General features: G+C 41.2%; 1 protein-coding gene across 2 annotated transcripts in view; it reads left to right on the forward strand.

Annotated features, from left to right (window-relative positions):
* uif (sushi, von Willebrand factor type A, EGF and pentraxin domain-containing protein uif) overlaps window positions 1-18120 on the forward strand; it is a 43926-nt gene that overhangs the window by 23377 nt on the left and 2429 nt on the right. The window contains exons 4-42 of one of the 2 annotated variants that reach the window (XM_066400640.1): window positions 1648-1835; window positions 1894-2812; window positions 2868-3080; window positions 3152-3288; window positions 3348-3526; window positions 3577-3760; window positions 4090-4279; window positions 4335-4707; window positions 4894-5205; window positions 5673-5847; window positions 5900-6160; window positions 6214-6393; window positions 6452-6641; window positions 6742-6971; window positions 7023-7487; window positions 7547-7801; window positions 7909-8147; window positions 8202-8415; window positions 8473-8690; window positions 8743-8995; window positions 9049-9248; window positions 9711-9876; window positions 9928-10058; window positions 10114-10292; window positions 10348-10513; window positions 11625-12357; window positions 12413-12697; window positions 13978-14223; window positions 14278-14443; window positions 14544-14795; window positions 14850-15061; window positions 15120-15436; window positions 15619-15844; window positions 15904-16027; window positions 16092-16253; window positions 16469-16537; window positions 16646-16836; window positions 17189-17362; window positions 17637-17868. In XM_066400640.1, the coding sequence (XP_066256737.1) occupies window positions 1648-1835; window positions 1894-2812; window positions 2868-3080; window positions 3152-3288; window positions 3348-3526; window positions 3577-3760; window positions 4090-4279; window positions 4335-4707; window positions 4894-5205; window positions 5673-5847; window positions 5900-6160; window positions 6214-6393; window positions 6452-6641; window positions 6742-6971; window positions 7023-7487; window positions 7547-7801; window positions 7909-8147; window positions 8202-8415; window positions 8473-8690; window positions 8743-8995; window positions 9049-9248; window positions 9711-9876; window positions 9928-10058; window positions 10114-10292; window positions 10348-10513; window positions 11625-12357; window positions 12413-12697; window positions 13978-14223; window positions 14278-14443; window positions 14544-14795; window positions 14850-15061; window positions 15120-15436; window positions 15619-15844; window positions 15904-16027; window positions 16092-16253; window positions 16469-16537; window positions 16646-16836; window positions 17189-17362; window positions 17637-17868 (9606 nt within the window). The remainder of the gene's footprint in view (window positions 1-1647; window positions 1836-1893; window positions 2813-2867; window positions 3081-3151; window positions 3289-3347; window positions 3527-3576; window positions 3761-4089; window positions 4280-4334; window positions 4708-4893; window positions 5206-5672; window positions 5848-5899; window positions 6161-6213; window positions 6394-6451; window positions 6642-6741; window positions 6972-7022; window positions 7488-7546; window positions 7802-7908; window positions 8148-8201; window positions 8416-8472; window positions 8691-8742; window positions 8996-9048; window positions 9249-9710; window positions 9877-9927; window positions 10059-10113; window positions 10293-10347; window positions 10514-11624; window positions 12358-12412; window positions 12698-13977; window positions 14224-14277; window positions 14444-14543; window positions 14796-14849; window positions 15062-15119; window positions 15437-15618; window positions 15845-15903; window positions 16028-16091; window positions 16254-16468; window positions 16538-16645; window positions 16837-17188; window positions 17363-17636; window positions 17869-18120) is intronic. The other variant, XM_066400643.1, reaches the window with a different exon arrangement.

Below are 18120 nucleotides of genomic sequence, written 5' to 3' on the forward strand. Positions count from 1 at the left end.
ACAATCATTTTTATCAGTATTTTTATTAAACGATGTGTTAAAAACCATACTTTATAGCAAGAAATCTAAAATCACGAAACTCTGGCAAATGTTGAATTTTATTTTTGTTTTAGGACATACAGGGTGTCCTACTCAAGACTGTAATAACGTAATAATTCTAGTACTTTTGTTCCTTTTAATTCAAAGTAAAAAATAATCCTTGCCAAAATTTCTTGATAAGTTTAATAATAATTCTCTTTATTAAGGCTTTCTCTCCACCCATTAATAACTCTTGTTTGATAACAAAACTTGTTAAAATTTATTTAATACCCTTAAATCCCAAGTTATCCATTCACTCAACCCTGCCACTGTGTTAATTTCAATCGCAAACACCAAACTTTTCATAAAAACCACATGAATTTAAGTTTGGTAATCTCGCGGGCTATCTTATTGGTCCACTGCGACTTATTCATCTTTTAGAACATTGGTTATTTAAAATGCCTCGTACTTTTGTATACTTTTTCATACGCGCATATTTCGATTGTTTTTGAGATTTCGAAAAAAATGTACATAAAGATTTTTCTTAGTTTTTTGAGGTTTATGTTGTGTTAACAAGAAAACCTCTACTTCAGATTGACCCTGTATATCGATTTTTGTAGGCCATGTCAAGTAACACAGCAACACAATTTCGACCTGGAAAAAATATATCGAAAATTTTTGATGTTACAAAGAAAAATGAAATGATACTAAATATCCGGCGTCCCTTAAGAAATTTGAACGGCCGCCGCCCGTTAAAAAAAATATCTAACGCTTCAATACGTGCCTAAGAAACAAATTGTTTCCTAGTATATGTTTATATGACGACTTCGCTTTAAAATAACTAAAATATTTTATTAAATGGCGGAGAAATCTACAGAAAGTTCAAACATCGAAATTATCAAGGGAGGTCTAAATGCTTTAAAAGATAGTCAATGGGTTATAGTTATGCTTTGCGATATTGCTATCTGGAATAACTGTAGAAGCATTCTTGCGTAAACTAATCTTCATTCTAGTCTCATAATTTATTTCTTGAGAATAGGAAATCTAACATGAATTTATGGTTTAGTTGATGAGTACTTATGTGCCATGCTAAAGATACTTCTCATTCACAGTTTACTTATAATTCAGCTTTACCCATTCTAGGCAAGACAATATCTGTTGTAGATCGTCCTTCGAATACTTTATACCATGTAACCTTAACGTGCATTCTAAAAGACTCACGAGGTTTCTTATAAGAGCGACAACTTATTGTTATTATTACTTTAAGACACACCCATGCTTTGTTCAACATCGTCTATTAAAACTGTTCAACATCATCTACTGAAACGGTTCTATCATTCTCCAAAACACTTATTGACTCGAACTTTCATCTTTTTGTAGACGAGATGTAACATGGCCGTATTATCACTAAGAACAGAAGAATTTCTTGATTGGGATATGCGTAATAGCAGACATAATGTAATCCTAACACTAGTTTTCCACGTTAATTAGTAGAAATGTAAAGCAACCGCAATTTAATAATGACCCAGATGTCGAAAGATATTCGTTGGGCAACCGAAAGCACGTTATGACCAGATAGCGTTAAGTTATCCATACTGCTTCCGTGATATTTGATGATTTTTCTTTCAGATATGGCAGTGATTTGATGGCAGTGGAGTCATATGCTGAAAATAACTTAACAGCCACCATTGCAAATAGCTCCGGATCCATCGAACGACGGGGATTAGACCACTATTGGTTAGGTCTGGCTTCTCTGGATGACCTCAGGACCAACACTTTGGAGTCTGCTGCCGGGACCTTAGTGTCTCAGTATTCAGGTTAAATTCTTCCTCATCCGTCTTTAACAACCACCTCAATGCTGTTTAATTTTTTCAGGTTTCTGGTCCTTGAGCCAACCAGATCCGGACTCAGGCGAGTGCGTCGATGTCATCATATCAGAGGACAATCAATCATGGGAACTTACTACGTGCGAAAGCCTTTTGCCCTTCATGTGCAGAGCCAAGGCCTGTCCAAGTGGATCTTTCCATTGCTCAAATGGCAACTGCATAAACGAAAAATTCAAATGCGACAAACAAGACGACTGTGGAGACAACAGCGACGAAATTGACTGTGCCCAAAACTGCAATTTTTACTTGGCAAGCAGTGGAGATGTAGTGGAATCGCCCTATTATCCCCATAAATATGCCCCTTTGACCAACTGCAAGTGGACTTTGGAAGGCCCTCAAGGACATAACATCCTGCTTCAATTCCAAGAGTTCGAGACTGAAAAGACGTTTGACACTGTGCAGATTTTAGTAGGAGGGAGGACCGAAGACACTTCGGTCAATTTGGCTACGCTGTCCGGGAAGCAGGACCTCACTAATAGGTCCTTTGTATCAGCGTCGAATTTCATGATAGTAAAATTCAGCACTGACGCTTCTGTCGAGAAGAAGGGATTCAGAGCCTCATGGAAAACGGAACCTCAAATATGCGGTGGCACCTTAAGGGCAACGCCTCAGGGGCAAATTCTGAAGTCGCCAGGATACCCTGAACAATATCCGGGAGGCCTTGAATGTCTTTACATAATCCGCGCTCAAGGGGGCAGAATTATCACCTTGGAAGTGGATGATTTGGACTTGGATGAGAGCAGAGACTACATTTTCGTTAGAGATGGTGATTCTCCTAGGAGCAAACTTATTGCTCGGTTAACCGGAAGCGCAGAAAATAATCAGAAGATCATTATGTCCACGCATAGCGAACTATACATCTATTTCAAAACTAGTCTTGGAGGAACCAAGAGGGGTTTCAGAATCAGGTAATAGGCCTTAGTAAGTCTAACACATATAGATCTATAAAGCTCGCGTTTGTAGATATACTCAGGGGTGCAAAGCCACAATAGTGGCTCGTAATGGTACCCTTACTTCCCCAGCTTTTGGACTTGAGAACTACCCCAGTAACCAGGAATGTCTTTACAAAATTAGGAACCCTGTGGGAGGACCATTGTCTCTCAATTTCGATGAATTCGATGTGGACAAATCTGATTTTGTTCAGGTGTTCGATGGATCCACTACAAGCGGATTGAGGTAAGATTCGGAGCAATGCTCGTGTTTTTACAGTAAATTGTTAATAATGGTATTCTCCTGCGTATTGTCAGGTTACATCCTGATATGGGATTTAGTGAAACAGCAAGACCGAAAATAACCCTAACTGCATCCTCTGGCGAAATGTTGGTGCGATTTAGCTCCGACGCCTTACATAGCAAAAAGGGATGGCAAGTCGTATTTTCGGCAGGTAACTTATGGTTAATCATCTGATTTAAAAGAAAAAATAACAATATTATATTGTTGAAGACTGCCCTCTTCTGCAACCTGGAGCGGGCGCCCTGGCTTCAAGCAGAGACACAGCTTTCGGAACCATAATCACCTTTAGTTGCCCAGCTGGCCAGGAATTCGCCACTGGCCGAAATCGCCTAACCACTCAATGTATGCCTGGAGGGAATTGGTCAATCAGCTATATTCCAAAATGCCAGGTGAGATCATTCAAATGTTTTATGAACTGTTGTAGTCACTTTTTGATTAGGAAGTTTATTGCGGACCGGTGCCTCAAATCGACAATGGATTCTCCATTGGTTCCACTAATGTCACCTACAAGGGTCAAGCAATGTATCAGTGTTACGCAGGCTTTGCCTTTCCATCCAGTCAACCTATCGAGAAGATTTCCTGTTTGGCTGATGGAAAGTGGGAGAAGAAACCGACTTGTTTAGGTGAGTCATCCATGTTTTAACAGTTTTTCAGATGCTGCAGCAACATTCTTAAAGGTCTCTCAACGGGAAATTCCTTCTCAATTTAAATCACATATAAAAATTGTTTCTTAAACGCGAAGAGGGGATTTGAATAATTTTCAGCAGAACTGCAGTGGCGTGCAGTTCAGGTTAGCTGCTATTATTAAAAATGAAATTTATTTATTTAAAATTTATTTCTTCTGATGTGTTGTCGGTTGTGTCAGTACGCCACTTTTTAATGTCAAATCTAGTTAAGTCCACTCAAATCCAGATTTTTTTTTCTGACTTTAACTATCTATTAAATGCTTCAGCTTCCCAATGTGCCCCCTTACAAGAAGTACCCAACGCAAATATGACCATCCTAAACGGATTAGGTCGTACTTACGGAACCATAATTCGATACGAATGTGAACCTGGCTACATCAGAACAGGTCCCCCAGTTATTTTGTGCATGAGCAATGGAACCTGGAGTGGCGATGTCCCTAAATGTTCCAGGTCCAGGTTAGTACATCATCATATACCGAAATTCCCCATTCCTTAATACATTTTAATTCAGATGCACAGTTCTACCAGAAATCACCAATGGAATTATCACCGACACTTCACGCACTTACTACTACACCGATGAGGCTCGTGTTCAATGCTTCAAAGGATACAAACTAATCGGGAATAGCATTTTGAAGTGCGGTGAAAACCAGGCATTCAACAACCATCCAAAATGTGAAGACATCAATGAGTGCATCAGCAGTCAATGTGATGTTGCATCTACTGAATGTGTGAATTATGCTGGATCATTTCAGTGCAAGTGTAAAAAGGGATTTGCCCCCACCACTGACTGCAGACCTGTGGCTGATTTGGGGTTGATTAATGGAGGAATTCCTGACGAATCCATTACCGTGTCTGGAAGCGAATCTGGATATGATAAAGCTGTAAGGATCAATATGTCAGAGCCCTGTTAACTTCACCTCGAGGCTAATTTCCATGCAAGCGAAGGACTTGCTGCTTCGATTTTAGCGCTTTCGTGGCAAAGTTATCAGGACATTGATATATTGGCATTAAGATAAGGATTATAGTTAGTAAAAGTGATTGGCCTAAACATTTTCTTACATTTCCAGATGGTACGACTAAACAGTCCAGTCGGCTGGTGCGGTAATGGGATTGGAGGGGGTTCCAACTGGGTGATGTTAGATCTCCGGGCTCCAACGGTCATCAGAGGGTTCAGAACCATGGCGGTAACTAGACTGAACGGAGATACAGCTTTCACATCAGCGGTTCGAATCCAGTATACAGACGATCTTACCGATGTCTTCAAGGACTACAGGAATCCAGATGGTCTTGCTGTTGAGTTCACTATCGAAAAGCCAACATTGAGCATTCTTAATTTACCAGTGCCCATTGAGGCACAGTACGTGAAATTTAAGATACAGGTGAATATTACTCTTAGAAGTGTGTTTGATCCAACTCAGGATGAAACCAACCCAAAACTGGTTCTTTACCATTAGAAGAACCAAGCTCTAGTTTTCATCCCTCTCAGTTAAAACACTGATTCCTGTAGCTCTACAGACAGGAGACTCTACTTGATTGCGTTGGAATTTTTACTTGTTTCTTCTGATTTCTTCGTTGCACAGTAAAATTTGAGAAAATCACATATAAGGCTCATTAGGAAATACTATTTTGTGTAACTCGTATCATATTGCCGGACCTGGCCTCGCTCGTCACGCAAAGTTCCAATCGTTAGGGACATAGATATACATAGATATACATTTCCTAACTGGTTTACATCATAGCTACTCAACCCTCATTTTTTCCAAGTTGAATCGATTCTGCTTCTATCTCAACTTGGGGAGTTCCACGGCAATCAATATCAAATTGAATTTCCCTTCTATGTTTCTAGGATTATGAAGGAGCACCTTGCCTAAAATTAGAAGTCATGGGCTGCACTAAGCACGAATGTCTAGATATCAACGAATGTGCTGTTAATAATGGTGGATGTCAACAGAAATGCATCAACAGTCCTGGAGATTACTCCTGTGCTTGCAATTTTGGGTTCGAGCTTTATCAGCAAAACGGTAAATAAATCCTTCGGAAATTAAGTTTCACTAAACCTTCGTATTGCCTCAGGTACCGCCTCCTACTTCATAGAGAAATCAGAGAATGGCAACAGAGATGGTGACACGTTCCAAATAGACAAATCTTGCGTGCCAGTCATGTGTCCTTCTTTAAACCATCCAGAAAACGGAGTTATATTATCCACGAAAGAGAAATATCACTTTGGTGATTTGGTAGGGTTCCAGTGCGATTTCGGCTACGTTATGTCGGGAAGTAGTTCGTTACTGTGCACCTCCACCGGTGTTTGGAATGGTACCGTTCCAGAGTGCAAGTGTAAGTTCTTTTCAAAAACCGTTTTTTAATTCTAAAGTAAAGCTCATATGTAGATGCTCAATGTGTTTCCCTACCGGACGACAAAAACGAGGGATTAACCGTGAGTAGAGTCAACAACAGCGTTTTAGTCCCTTTCAAGGAAAATGTTACTCTGGATTGCAACAACGTGGGAAGGCAGCTTAGGCGCACCTCCAGTTCTGGTTTCAGACAGTGTGTCTATGATCCCAAACCTGGTAAGTCCCTCTTCTTTATTCTTAAAGGTTGTTCATCATACTTTCCCAATTTTCTCAGGCTTCCCGGATTACTGGTTAAGTGGTACCATGCCTTCTTGTCCAAGAGTCGATTGCGGCATGCCGCCTCCAACACCTGGGGCTGAATATGGACAATATTTGGACACCAGATATCAATCTTCCTTCTTCTTTGGATGCCAGAATACTTTTAAACTCGCCGGGCAAAGCAGTAAACATGACAACGTTGTGAGGTAAACACAACGTAATTTTAAAATTTGGCGAAGACACCTAAAGACTCGCACGGCATCTAATGTCAATGTGTATTTATGTTACAAAAATTTATTCAAACAGGTGCCAAGCGAATGGTGTTTGGGACTTCGGAGACTTAAGGTGCGAAGGCCCCGTCTGCGAAGACCCCGGCAGACCCCCAGATGGTATTCAGGTATCCCGAAGTTATGAACAAGGCTCTGAAGTGGGATTCTCCTGCAATCGAGCTGGATACATCTTAATCAACCCCAGACCAATCACCTGCGTCAGAGAGCCCGAATGCAGGGTCGTGAAACCTTTAGGACTTTCCTCTGGTTAGTGTCAATTTCCAGTTTCATTGGACAAGTTTTTAAGTTGACTTGTAGGACGAATCCCTGACTCGGCGATCAATGCCACCAGCGAACGTCCCAACTACGAAGCAAAGAACGTGAGACTGAACTCCGTGACTGGATGGTGCGGAATGAAAGAAGCTTTCACCTACGTCAGCGTGGATCTGGGCAAAGTCTTCCGTGTCAAAGCCATCCTAGTTAAAGGGGTAGTTACTAACGATATTGTGGGTCGCCCCACGGAGATCCGGTTCTTTTACAAACAAGCTGATCATGAAAACTATGTGGTTTACTTCCCGAATTTCAACCTAACCATGCGCGATCCAGGAAATTACGGTGAACTGGCAATGATCTCTCTGCCGAAATACGTGCAAGCCAGATTTGTGATTTTGGGCATAGTGAGCTACATGGATAATGCTTGTTTGAAGTTTGAGTTAATGGGTTGTGACGAGCCTGAGAAAGAGCCCTTGTTGGGCTATGATTACGGTTACTCGCCTTGCGTAGGTAAGTAGAAAAGTGTCCTTGTTAGATTATGGGTCAAATCTAATCAAGCCCTATTCCAGATAACGAGACCCCAGTGTTCCAAAACTGTCCTCAACAGCCCATTATCGTGCAAAAGGATGCTAATGGTGGCATTATGCCAGTGAACTTTACTGAACCCACTGCCGTGGATAACTCGGGCAGCATTGCAAGACTTGAGGTAAAACCTGCCAATTTCAAGACCCCGATGTACGTGTTTGAGGATATGGTGGTCAAATATGTGGCTTTTGATTATGATGGCAACGTAGCCATCTGCGAAATTAACATTACAGTCACAGGTAAAACTAGATTTTTTTCATGCAGATTTAATGGTCGCTCTCTTCGCATGAACTTGGAAAGGCAAAACTGCCTGCCATCATGTAATTACCTGAACTTCTCTTTCCAGATAACACACCCCCGCAACTCAGCTGCCCTCCGAGCTACGTCATAGAACTAGTAGACCGCCAGGACAGCTACCCTGTGAACTTCAACGAAACCAGAGCAAGAATTAATGCCACTGATGCGTCCGGAGAAGTCCTTCTGACATTCATCCCTGAGAGGGCTACAATCGCCATTGGGGCCTTTGAGAATGTCACCGTTATAGCCGCAGACAAGTATGGAAACAAAGCGTCTTGCCATTATCAAGTAGGTCATTCCAACTATCCATATCCCGATCTAGTTTTAATGAAAATCTTCAAGGTATCAATTCAAGCCACTCCTTGCGTTGATTGGGAACTAAATCATCCGGCAAATGGGGCAATCAATTGCCTTCCCGAGGACCGCGGATTGCAGTGCATTGCCACATGCAACCCTGGATATAGATTCACGGATGGTGAGCCTGTGAAAACTTTCTCTTGCGATAGAAACACCCCTTGGAGGCCAGCTGGTGTGGTGCCCGACTGTGTTTCTGAAGGTAGTTTGTGGAGTGTTAAATAGCATAACGGAATTAATGTCCAGAATTGATTTATAGATACTCAGCAGGCGGACTATCACTTCACTGCCATGATGAACTACCGGGCTAATGGAGCGGTGGCAACGGCCTGTTTGAAGCAGTATACCGAGTTACTGTCTCAGTACTATAATAACCTAAATCAAGTCTTATCTGAGCGTTGTTCTGCTGTAAACGTAAAAATGAACGTGTCCATTATTAACGCGGTCGCCCACTTAGTGGATGATAATATGGTTAAAGTAAGTCTGATCGCTTTCCCTTATAATTCAAGCACATAATGCGGTTTTTTAGGTGGACTACATTATCGATATTTTACCATTGATCCGCCAACCTCAACTGTACGACTTGTGCGGCAGTACCTTGAACTTGATGTTTGATCTATCAGTACCTTACGCAAACGCTGTGGTTGAACCTTTGCTGAATGTATCAGCTATAGGGAACCAATGCCCCCCATTGAAGGCCTTGAAATCAGACACAAATAGAGGATTCACGTGCAACGTTGGCGAGGTACTGAATATGGACACCAATGATGTGCCTAGATGCTGTATGTAACATTATTCCATCAATGGAACAGTTTTGGGAATTCTTGTTTTCTAGTACACTGCCCTGCGGGAACTTATGCGGGATTAAATCAGAAACAGTGTACCTATTGCCCCAGAGGTTTTTACCAGAATAGGGACAGACAAGGCTCCTGTGTGAGATGTCCTCAAGGGACTTATACTCGTGAAGAAGGCAGCAAGACTGTCCATGATTGTGTGCCAGTGTGCGGATACGGCACATATTCCCCTACTGGAATGGTAAGATCCTGTAATGTTATGAAATAATTTTTTTCGGAAATTAATGGAACATACATAGGTCTCATTAAAGAGTAAAGCAGCGTAAAATTAGTTTGCTTTTTGTCCTATATTCTAAGACACGACGTCCTCTGCCACTATGTATATGGGCAAGATGGGCAATATGGGCTCCAATCCCGCCAGTAATGCCAAAAATTGTTAGTTTAATTGGAAATAACTGAGACAAATAAAGGCACTGGCTTGATTAGGATTATAGCAATAAAAAAACACATTTCCAAGAAGAACACATTTCAAAATATTATTCATGGAAATTACTATGCGGACAAAGTAACCACGGGTTTGAAAAACCGGGTCTTAGGCACACTTTTAAATGGAACAACTATATATGCTTTTGAAAGTTCTTATTCACAATACTTCTTATAGCATTGCAGTTAAGTGTTTTTGCATATTACATATATTTTATAGGTGCCCTGCCTGGAATGCCCAAGAAACAGCTTCTCAAGCGAACCCCCTACAGGAGGATTCAAAGACTGCCAGGCATGCCCTGCAAACACTTTTACTTACCAACCTGCTGCTGACAGTCAAGAACTTTGCAAACCCAAGTGCAGCCCTGGACAATATTCACCGACAGGTACCTATCCCATTACACACATGAAACTGGGTTGTAACTGAAACGTTTTAGGATTGGCTGTTTGTTCGCTATGCCCCAAAGACTTTTACCAATCCATCCCTGGCCAAATATCCTGTAACGAATGCCCAACAAATATGAAAACTGAAGGACCGGGATCGAAGGGCAGAGACGAATGTCGTCAAGTAAGTTAATATTCTTTCGTTTCGCTTGAACCTGCATAACTGTATGTTGCTTTAGATACAATGTAGCGAAAATTCCTGCCAGCATGGAGGTTTATGTGTCCCAATGGGACACGGTATTCAGTGCTTCTGTCCTGCAGGATTCTCAGGACGTAGATGTGAAATCGACATAGATGAATGTGCATCTCAGCCTTGTTACAACGGAGGGACTTGCATCGATCTCCCTCAAGGCTACAGGTTTGTCTGATATGTTATTGTAAGGCGGGAAGGGTTAAAATATTCTTCTGGTTAGGTGTCAATGTCCTCCAGGCTATTCAGGAATAAACTGCCAAGAAGAGCGATCAGATTGTACAAACGATACATGTCCCGCCAGGGCGATGTGCAAGGATGAGCCTGGATACAAGAATCACACTTGTCTTTGCAGATCTGGATACACAGGCCTGGATTGCGACATAACAGTAAGCTTTTGGTCCAGTTAGAACCGAGACATTGTTGCTGTTTTCCGTAACGAGTGAGATTTTACGAAACGAGCGGAGCTACCACAATACAGAATGTTTCTAAATATCATGTACATACGGAAGTTCATATAAACATAGGTCCGTAAGCGCTTCGTTACAGAAAGACAGACGTTGCAATCTTTATATACAGGGTGTTCAAATAAAAAAAAGTGAATACCGTTGATGAGTTACGAATTCGAATATTAGATGCTTTTAAAACCATAAAAAATACTCCGAGGGTATTCGAAAGAGTACGGACATCAATAAGGGGAAGGACAAACTCATGTGTAAGGGTTGGATAAGGTCACATTCAACGGTTTCTGTAACGTAATTTCCTTGTTAAAGTCATTATTTTTATTATTAAGGCTGTTATTATCCCGGCTTTAATTTTTAACAATTAGTTCCAAATAAACTCTCAAAATTCTTGAAAATAGAGGATTACCTATAATAAATAATTGCTTACAACAAATTTTAATTTCATCTGACGAATTACAGAAAATCTTTTTTATTTTTTCTTTCTTGATAACCAATAAAAATGGATAAAACTGCAAGAGTCTAAAAAGTTTCTAAATAAAATAAAAGTAATTTTATACATTAGGATCTACCAGCGCCTCACCGCAAAAAAGTTCAAATAAAGAAAAAGGGGCATGACCCCTGAAAAAATATCACCCTATAGATTATCAAAACCATTTGACATGCCCAATTATGTAAATCATACAGCATAAACTACATTCCAAATTTTATATAAATACCTAAAAAACTGCAAGAGCTGTAAAGAAAAAACCGAAAAATTTCTGAAATTTGAACACCCTGTAAATAGGTAAAGAAGAGTTTGCGGGCTTATGTTTACATGAACTTTTAATCATAAAATAAGCTGAAGAATCACCCCCTTCCGTATGTACATAATATTTACGAGCACCCTGTATAACTCGTGTCATATTGTGAGATCTCGCTCCGCTCGGCTAGCAAAATCTCACTCGTTACAAAAAACTATGCATGATACTCACCAATTTTGCCAGCAGAAAACGCTGTAATCTGAAATATTTCATCTAATTTTCAATGCGATGTTTAGATCGACCCTTGCTCAGCAAATGGCAATCCTTGCAACAACGGGGCAACCTGCACGGCCCTGGAACAAGGCAGATTTATGTGCGACTGTCTACCCGGCTGGGAAGGACAGACTTGCGACATCAACGTGGACGATTGTGCAGAGAAACCTTGTCTACTAGGAGCTAACTGCACAGATCTTGTAAATGACTTCAGCTGTTCCTGTCCTTCAGGTTTCAATGGCAAGAGATGCGAAAACAAGATCGACATGTGCAGCAAAAGTCCCTGTAAAAACGGAATATGTGTAGACAAACTGTTCTACCACGAGTGTGTTTGCCAACCTGGATGGACCGGAGAAAGCTGCGAAATCAATATCAACGATTGTCAGGCGAACCCTTGTGATAATGGAGGTCATTGTACTGATCTGGTGGACGATTTCACCTGCACCTGTGAAGCTGGTTTTACTGGAAAAAGATGTCAACACTCCATCGATTTCTGCTCGTCGAAGCCATGCCAGAACGGGGCTACCTGCACTGACCTAGTCGATGGCTTCAGTTGCAAGTGTAGACCTGGATACGTGGGTCTGCAATGCGAAGCCGAAATTGATGAGTGTCTCAGCGATCCTTGTAATCCGGTGGGAACTGAGAAGTGTGTCGATTTTGACAACAAGTACTATTGCATGTGCAAAGAGGGCTATACTGGAAAAGCGTGCGAGGAGAACATTGATGATTGCGACAGCGATCCTTGTCTGAACGGAGGTAAGTAACAGTTCTAATTATAGCTCAATTTAGTGAGAAGTATTTCTTGCTACAGGCTCCTGCAGAGACGAGGTAGGAACATATAAATGCAACTGCCCACCTGGATGGACAGGCCGAAACTGCGAATCTGATATAGGAAGCTGTCAAGTTACGCCTTGCCAGAATGATGCCAAATGCATCAATTTGTTCCAAGACTATTTCTGCGTCTGTCCTTCTGGAACTGATGGCAAACAATGTGAGACTGCCCCAGAAAGATGCATTGGAAACCCTTGCATGCATGGCGGCAAATGCAAGGACTTTGGCTCCGGTTTAAATTGTTCTTGCAGTGAGGGCTTTACGGGTAAGTTCCTTTTCGGTCGTTGTGAGATTTTCTAAAATTAACACTCCACATACACGATAACGATAACGGAAGACAGACGTTGAAGGGATTCAGGATTGGGATTTAAGTTCGGATTTAAAATGACCTGCGTAAAAGGTGATATAAGCTATCTCCTTATAAAAGTACGATGTTCGAATAACTTGATAGTTTCAAGTAGTCTTAAGTGTCTAGGAAGAGCATCTACGTCTCACTCGGGAGTTTCTAAGATTCAATTAGGGTAATAAATAAATTAACTATGTTTAGTGAGGAAATGCGTACGTTTGGATAACGAATGAGGCTGTGAGACAAAACGCAGCAAGGCCCCGCAATATGCCACCCTACAGCATTCTGTGTTGTTAATGATTGTTTGATGATGAGCTTCGTTAATGATTGTTTCTAATTTTCCTGGACGATGAAAAAATCACAGAAAAAGGAAATAAATTGCTATTATTTTAATCTTTATATTGCTGCTTAAACCTTGTCCCCTCATCTATTATTTTTCATGAGTAATTATTCATGTCCTCAACCGAAACGTGGAAAAGGAAAAATGATTCATAAAGGACATCTGGATAATAACCGCGCATAAAAACCAACAATTTCTACCCGCCACGGGTTAAGTTAAATGAGTAACAAATTTCCTCATTTTCCTAATATACCGGCTTGCTCATGCTCCAAGTTTTTGTGCTTCTGTTTTGAAACCTCCAGCCACAATCATCCCGGTATTCCATTATTTATTTTCATCCTAAAAATTTCATCTTAATTCCCTTTAACCATAATCCTGCATTCAGAGAGGAGTCTTCATCGATCACGAACTCAACCATTGAAATACTGAAAATCTAGGGAATCCCACTAACCTCCATGATCGGTTCAGCAGCTTTTACTCTCATGGTCCACAATCTATCAGTAGACGCGCGAATTCAAGACCAGGTCATTCCCGGTTTCGTGCTAGTTGACACTCATCAGACGGCTATAGGTAAATGACTGCTATGTGTAAGACGTCATTGAGATGGAGAAAAGCAGAACCAACTAGGTAGTGCACTATTCTTCTTAATTCCTTTCTCCTGTGCTAATCATGGTTAATGAATCAGTATAAAAGCGTTCCGCAGGCCACGGTAGAGGAGACTCCTGGTTCAGGCATTGAATTCGTTAGAAAATACTAAATATTTGTGTAGTTAATGGCATATTGTGGTATCTCTCACTAGTTAGATAAATTAACATTTTTTGGCTACCAAGAAACCAAACATTTTGAATTTATCTCTCAGGAATTGGCTGCCAATACGAGTACGACGCTTGCCAAGCTAATGCATGTAAAAACGGCGCTACTTGCACTAACAACATGTTCGGCTTCAACTGTGCCTGCCCTCCAGGATATACAGGCAAATACTGTGAAGAAGACATCATCAACTGCAAAGAGAACTCCTGCCCACCCAGTGCTACGTGCATTGATTTAACTGGCAAATTCTATTGTCAGTGTCCATTTAATTTAACTGGGGAGGACTGCAGGAAAAGTAAGTGATAAGGCACTTTAGAGAAGGTGGTAGTATACTGACCTGGATTTACAGCAATTTCCGTGGATTATGACCTGTACTTCAGCGATCCTACTCGCAGCTCTGCCTCTCAAGTCATACCATTCTACACGACTTCCTCCAAAAGTCTGACCATCGCCATGTGGGTTCAATTCACTCAAAAAGACGAGAATGGCATTTTCTTCACTTTATACAGTGTGAGGTACGTATACTGAAACCATAATTTGGCTTTCTCCAACGTTAGAAGTGATGTGAATAAGTGACAAATTCAATCCTGCAATTTCATGTGAATTTTTCTCCAGCTCGAAATACGTACCAACTAACCGCCGACCAATCATCCAAGCTCACTCTAATGGAGTGCAAGTCTCCATCTTCCCAGACTTGCAGGATGTCTATCTGAGCTATCGAGATTACACCACCATCAATGATGCTCAATGGCACCATATCGCCATAGTATGGGATGGAGAAAATGGGGGAGAACTAAAGCTCGTCACCGAAGGCTTAATCGCCAGCAAAATAGACGGTTATGGAGGTGGAAGGAAGTTACCAGAACAGTAATGTATTTTGCTTTTTCACATATATCTTACTTAATTTTCGAATTTGTCCAGTGCTTGGGTCACTTTGGGCCGGCCACAATCCGGAAATCCCAAAGCTTACACGGAAAGTGGCTTCCAAGGGCACTTAACCAAAGTTCAAGTTTGGAACAGAGCTTTGGATATCACTACTGAAGTTCAAAAACAAGTGAGAGATTGCAGAACTGAACCGGTGCTCTACAGAGGATTGATATTAACTTGGGCTGGATACGAAGACACCTTAGGAGGTATTTTTTCACGTCTTACTTTAGTAATAAATAGATAACGCTACAAAAATCTCAATAGGAGTGGAAAGGGTAGTTCCATCTCATTGCGGACAGAGAAACTGTCCGCCAGGCTATAGTGGATCTAAATGCCAAGATCTGCAAGTGGACAAAATCCCTCCGAAAGTGGAATATTGTCCAGGAGATTTGTGGATTATCACAAAGAATGGATCAGCTTTGGTTGCTTGGGATGAACCTCATTTCAGCGACAATACCGCCGTTACAGCCGTTCAGGAAAAGAGTGGACACAGACCTGGACAGACCTTGCTATGGGGCGCCTATCAAATTGCTTATGTAGCGAGTGATGAAGCTGGCAATACAGCCACATGTACATTCAAAGTAAGTTAGGTCAAAGCAGTCAATCTTAAAGTATCGTCAATTTATATACAGGACGGCCCAGAAATATTGTTTCAAATGAGTGGGAAAAGTTTCAGGATTTGAAATATACCAACTGGTCCAAACATGTTCAAATATGTTCAATATTCAAATGCAACTTTGAAACATATTTTCATTTTCTTTAGGTGTCGGTATTATCAGAATTCTGCCCCGAACTCCCTGATCCTATTGGAGGATATCAAACCTGCAAAGATTGGGGTGCAGGCGGTCAATTCAAAGTCTGCGAAATCGGCTGCAACTCTGGTCTTAAATTCTCGCAAGAAATTCCGAAGTTCTACACATGCGGAGCCGAAGGCTTCTGGAGGCCCAGCAGCGATTCTAATTTGCCACTGGTTTATCCTGCTTGTTCTTGTAAGTTATCACATATATGGCCATTGTAGCAAGCCAATAACCTCATTTTCCATGTACAGCTTCCAAACCTGCTCAAAGGGTCTTTAGGATAAACATGCTGTTCCCCAGCTCTGTTCTGTGCAACGAGGCCGGACAAGGTGTGCTTAGGCAAAGAGTAAGGAATGCAGTCAACACTTTGAACAGGTGAAAACTTGCTTCGGTTTCTCGATAATAATTAACTTTATTATTGAATTAAAACTTGTTACAGAGACTGGAACTTTTGTTCGTTCTCGGTGGAAGGCACCAGAGAATGTAAAGAGCTGAACATCGACGTTAAATGCGACCACAGAGCTAGAAGACAGATCAGACAAGCTTCAGATGATGAAGATGAAAGCACCTATGTCATCGAGGCCCATGTTCCAGTCGAAAAGTAAGAATTTCTTCACACATGAACTTTTTTGTGTTATCGTAGCAATAATGATTCTTACTCATTAGTTTAAAAGCGATTTGTTTAGTTTTCAACAAATCGCTTATAGAGACATTAACCATCCCCTAAAACTCTAGTTTTAGTTTAGTGATTATTAGTTTAGTTTAGTAGAAAGTAGTTGAATGTGTGTAGAACAGCATGTCCTCTCTTTCTTATAGACAAGACAGACAGGGAAGAGAATCCACGAGCGATACGTACAACATTGAAATCGCTTTCCCGGCATTGAAGTAAGCACTCATGTTTCTATTGCATGCACCTCCTCTGGTTTTAAGCCTGCTTCGCTTCTTCATATTGGCAAAGTCAATATACAATAAAGAGTACTAAACATTTTATAGTGATCCGGTACTGAATTCCAACACAAATGAGCGCTCAAGTGTCAAAGATTTGCTGCAGAAGTTAATTCTGGAAGAAGACCAATTTGATGTCAGAGATATTTTACCCAACACCGTCCCTGACCCATCTTCATTGCGATTGGAATCGGACTACGCGTGTCCTCCCGGACAGGTTGTAGTAGCACCTGATTGTGGTACGTATAAGATATATAGGGGGTACAAGCTAATCTCAGAAACGTTAAGAATTACAATGCAATGTCGATAAAAATTTCATCCCTTAGAGCAGTTCACCAAAAGGCAGATGCGATGTCTCTTTAGTGCTCGGCTTTTTGCATTTAACCACCATCGTATGTCTCATCGTTTCCTAGATTTCCATTTTCAGATGCATCACCATATTCTTCTCTTGGACACGGTATAGAGGTGTCCAAGAATATATTTTCTTCACTCCATACAAATTTTGTAGAATTTATTCCACTTTTACATCCACATCTGTCCTTTAATTTATATAAATTCAGCCTTTTTAACCCCTAATTAATCTTCCCATAGTGCCCTGTGCTATTGGCAGCTTCTATAACAAAGACACCAAGACCTGCTCGTCGTGTCCTCAAGGATCATATCAAAGCGAAGCTGGACAGTCCCAATGCATTGAATGTCCAATCATCGCAGGAAGACCGGGAGTTACAGTTGGACCTGGAGCTAGAACTGCTGCAGATTGTAAAGGTATGTGGACTGATGCTAAATCGTAGAAATGGAAGAGGAACCAAGAGATTCAATCTCAAATTAAACCAAATCCATCTTAATTTTAAACTTCAAATCGTGCCAGAAATCTGTGATCTTCCTGATGTAACTCTCAATCATCATCCTTGAAAATGTTACAAAGAGCTTTTTCTTATTAAGTCCTTCATATTTGTTCAAATACTTCTACGAGTTTTTGCATTCCTCCTAGAAGGGCTGGTTTTAATTTTAACTTTAAATCCCTCTGTTATTCTTTCAGAACGGTGTCCTGCCGGAAAATTCTACGACCACGATGCTGGTCTTTGCAGATCCTGCGGCCATGGATTCTATCAACCTGAAGAAGGCTCCTTCTCTTGTCAAATTTGCGGATTGGGCAAAACGACCAGAACCAACGAAGCTGTGTCGGTCAAGGAATGCCGGGATGAATGCAGCAGCGGTCAGCAACTTGCTCAAGATGGACGCTGTGAATCTTGTCCTCGAGGATCTTACAGGTTGGTCTAATTCGACTGTCCTAGCTATGCGAATATTTTCAGCTGCAGCGTTCATATTTTGAGCAAAAAAGTCCGTCCGACACCTTCAGTGATACACCAACCTAAACTAACTCCTTTTTACCGTATATAGAGGAGTAGAGAATTTGCAACAAGCCATGTAGGCGTGGAGCTAGGGTGGTCTTGTTTGCCCACATAGTGTTGCGTTAGTATCCCTCGGGATACTGATAACCTAAACTCCATCCCTCTCTTCAA

This window comes from Euwallacea similis, chromosome 21, assembly GCF_039881205.1.
Source record: "Euwallacea similis isolate ESF13 chromosome 21, ESF131.1, whole genome shotgun sequence".
Classification (NCBI taxonomy): domain Eukaryota; kingdom Metazoa; phylum Arthropoda; class Insecta; order Coleoptera; family Curculionidae; genus Euwallacea; species Euwallacea similis.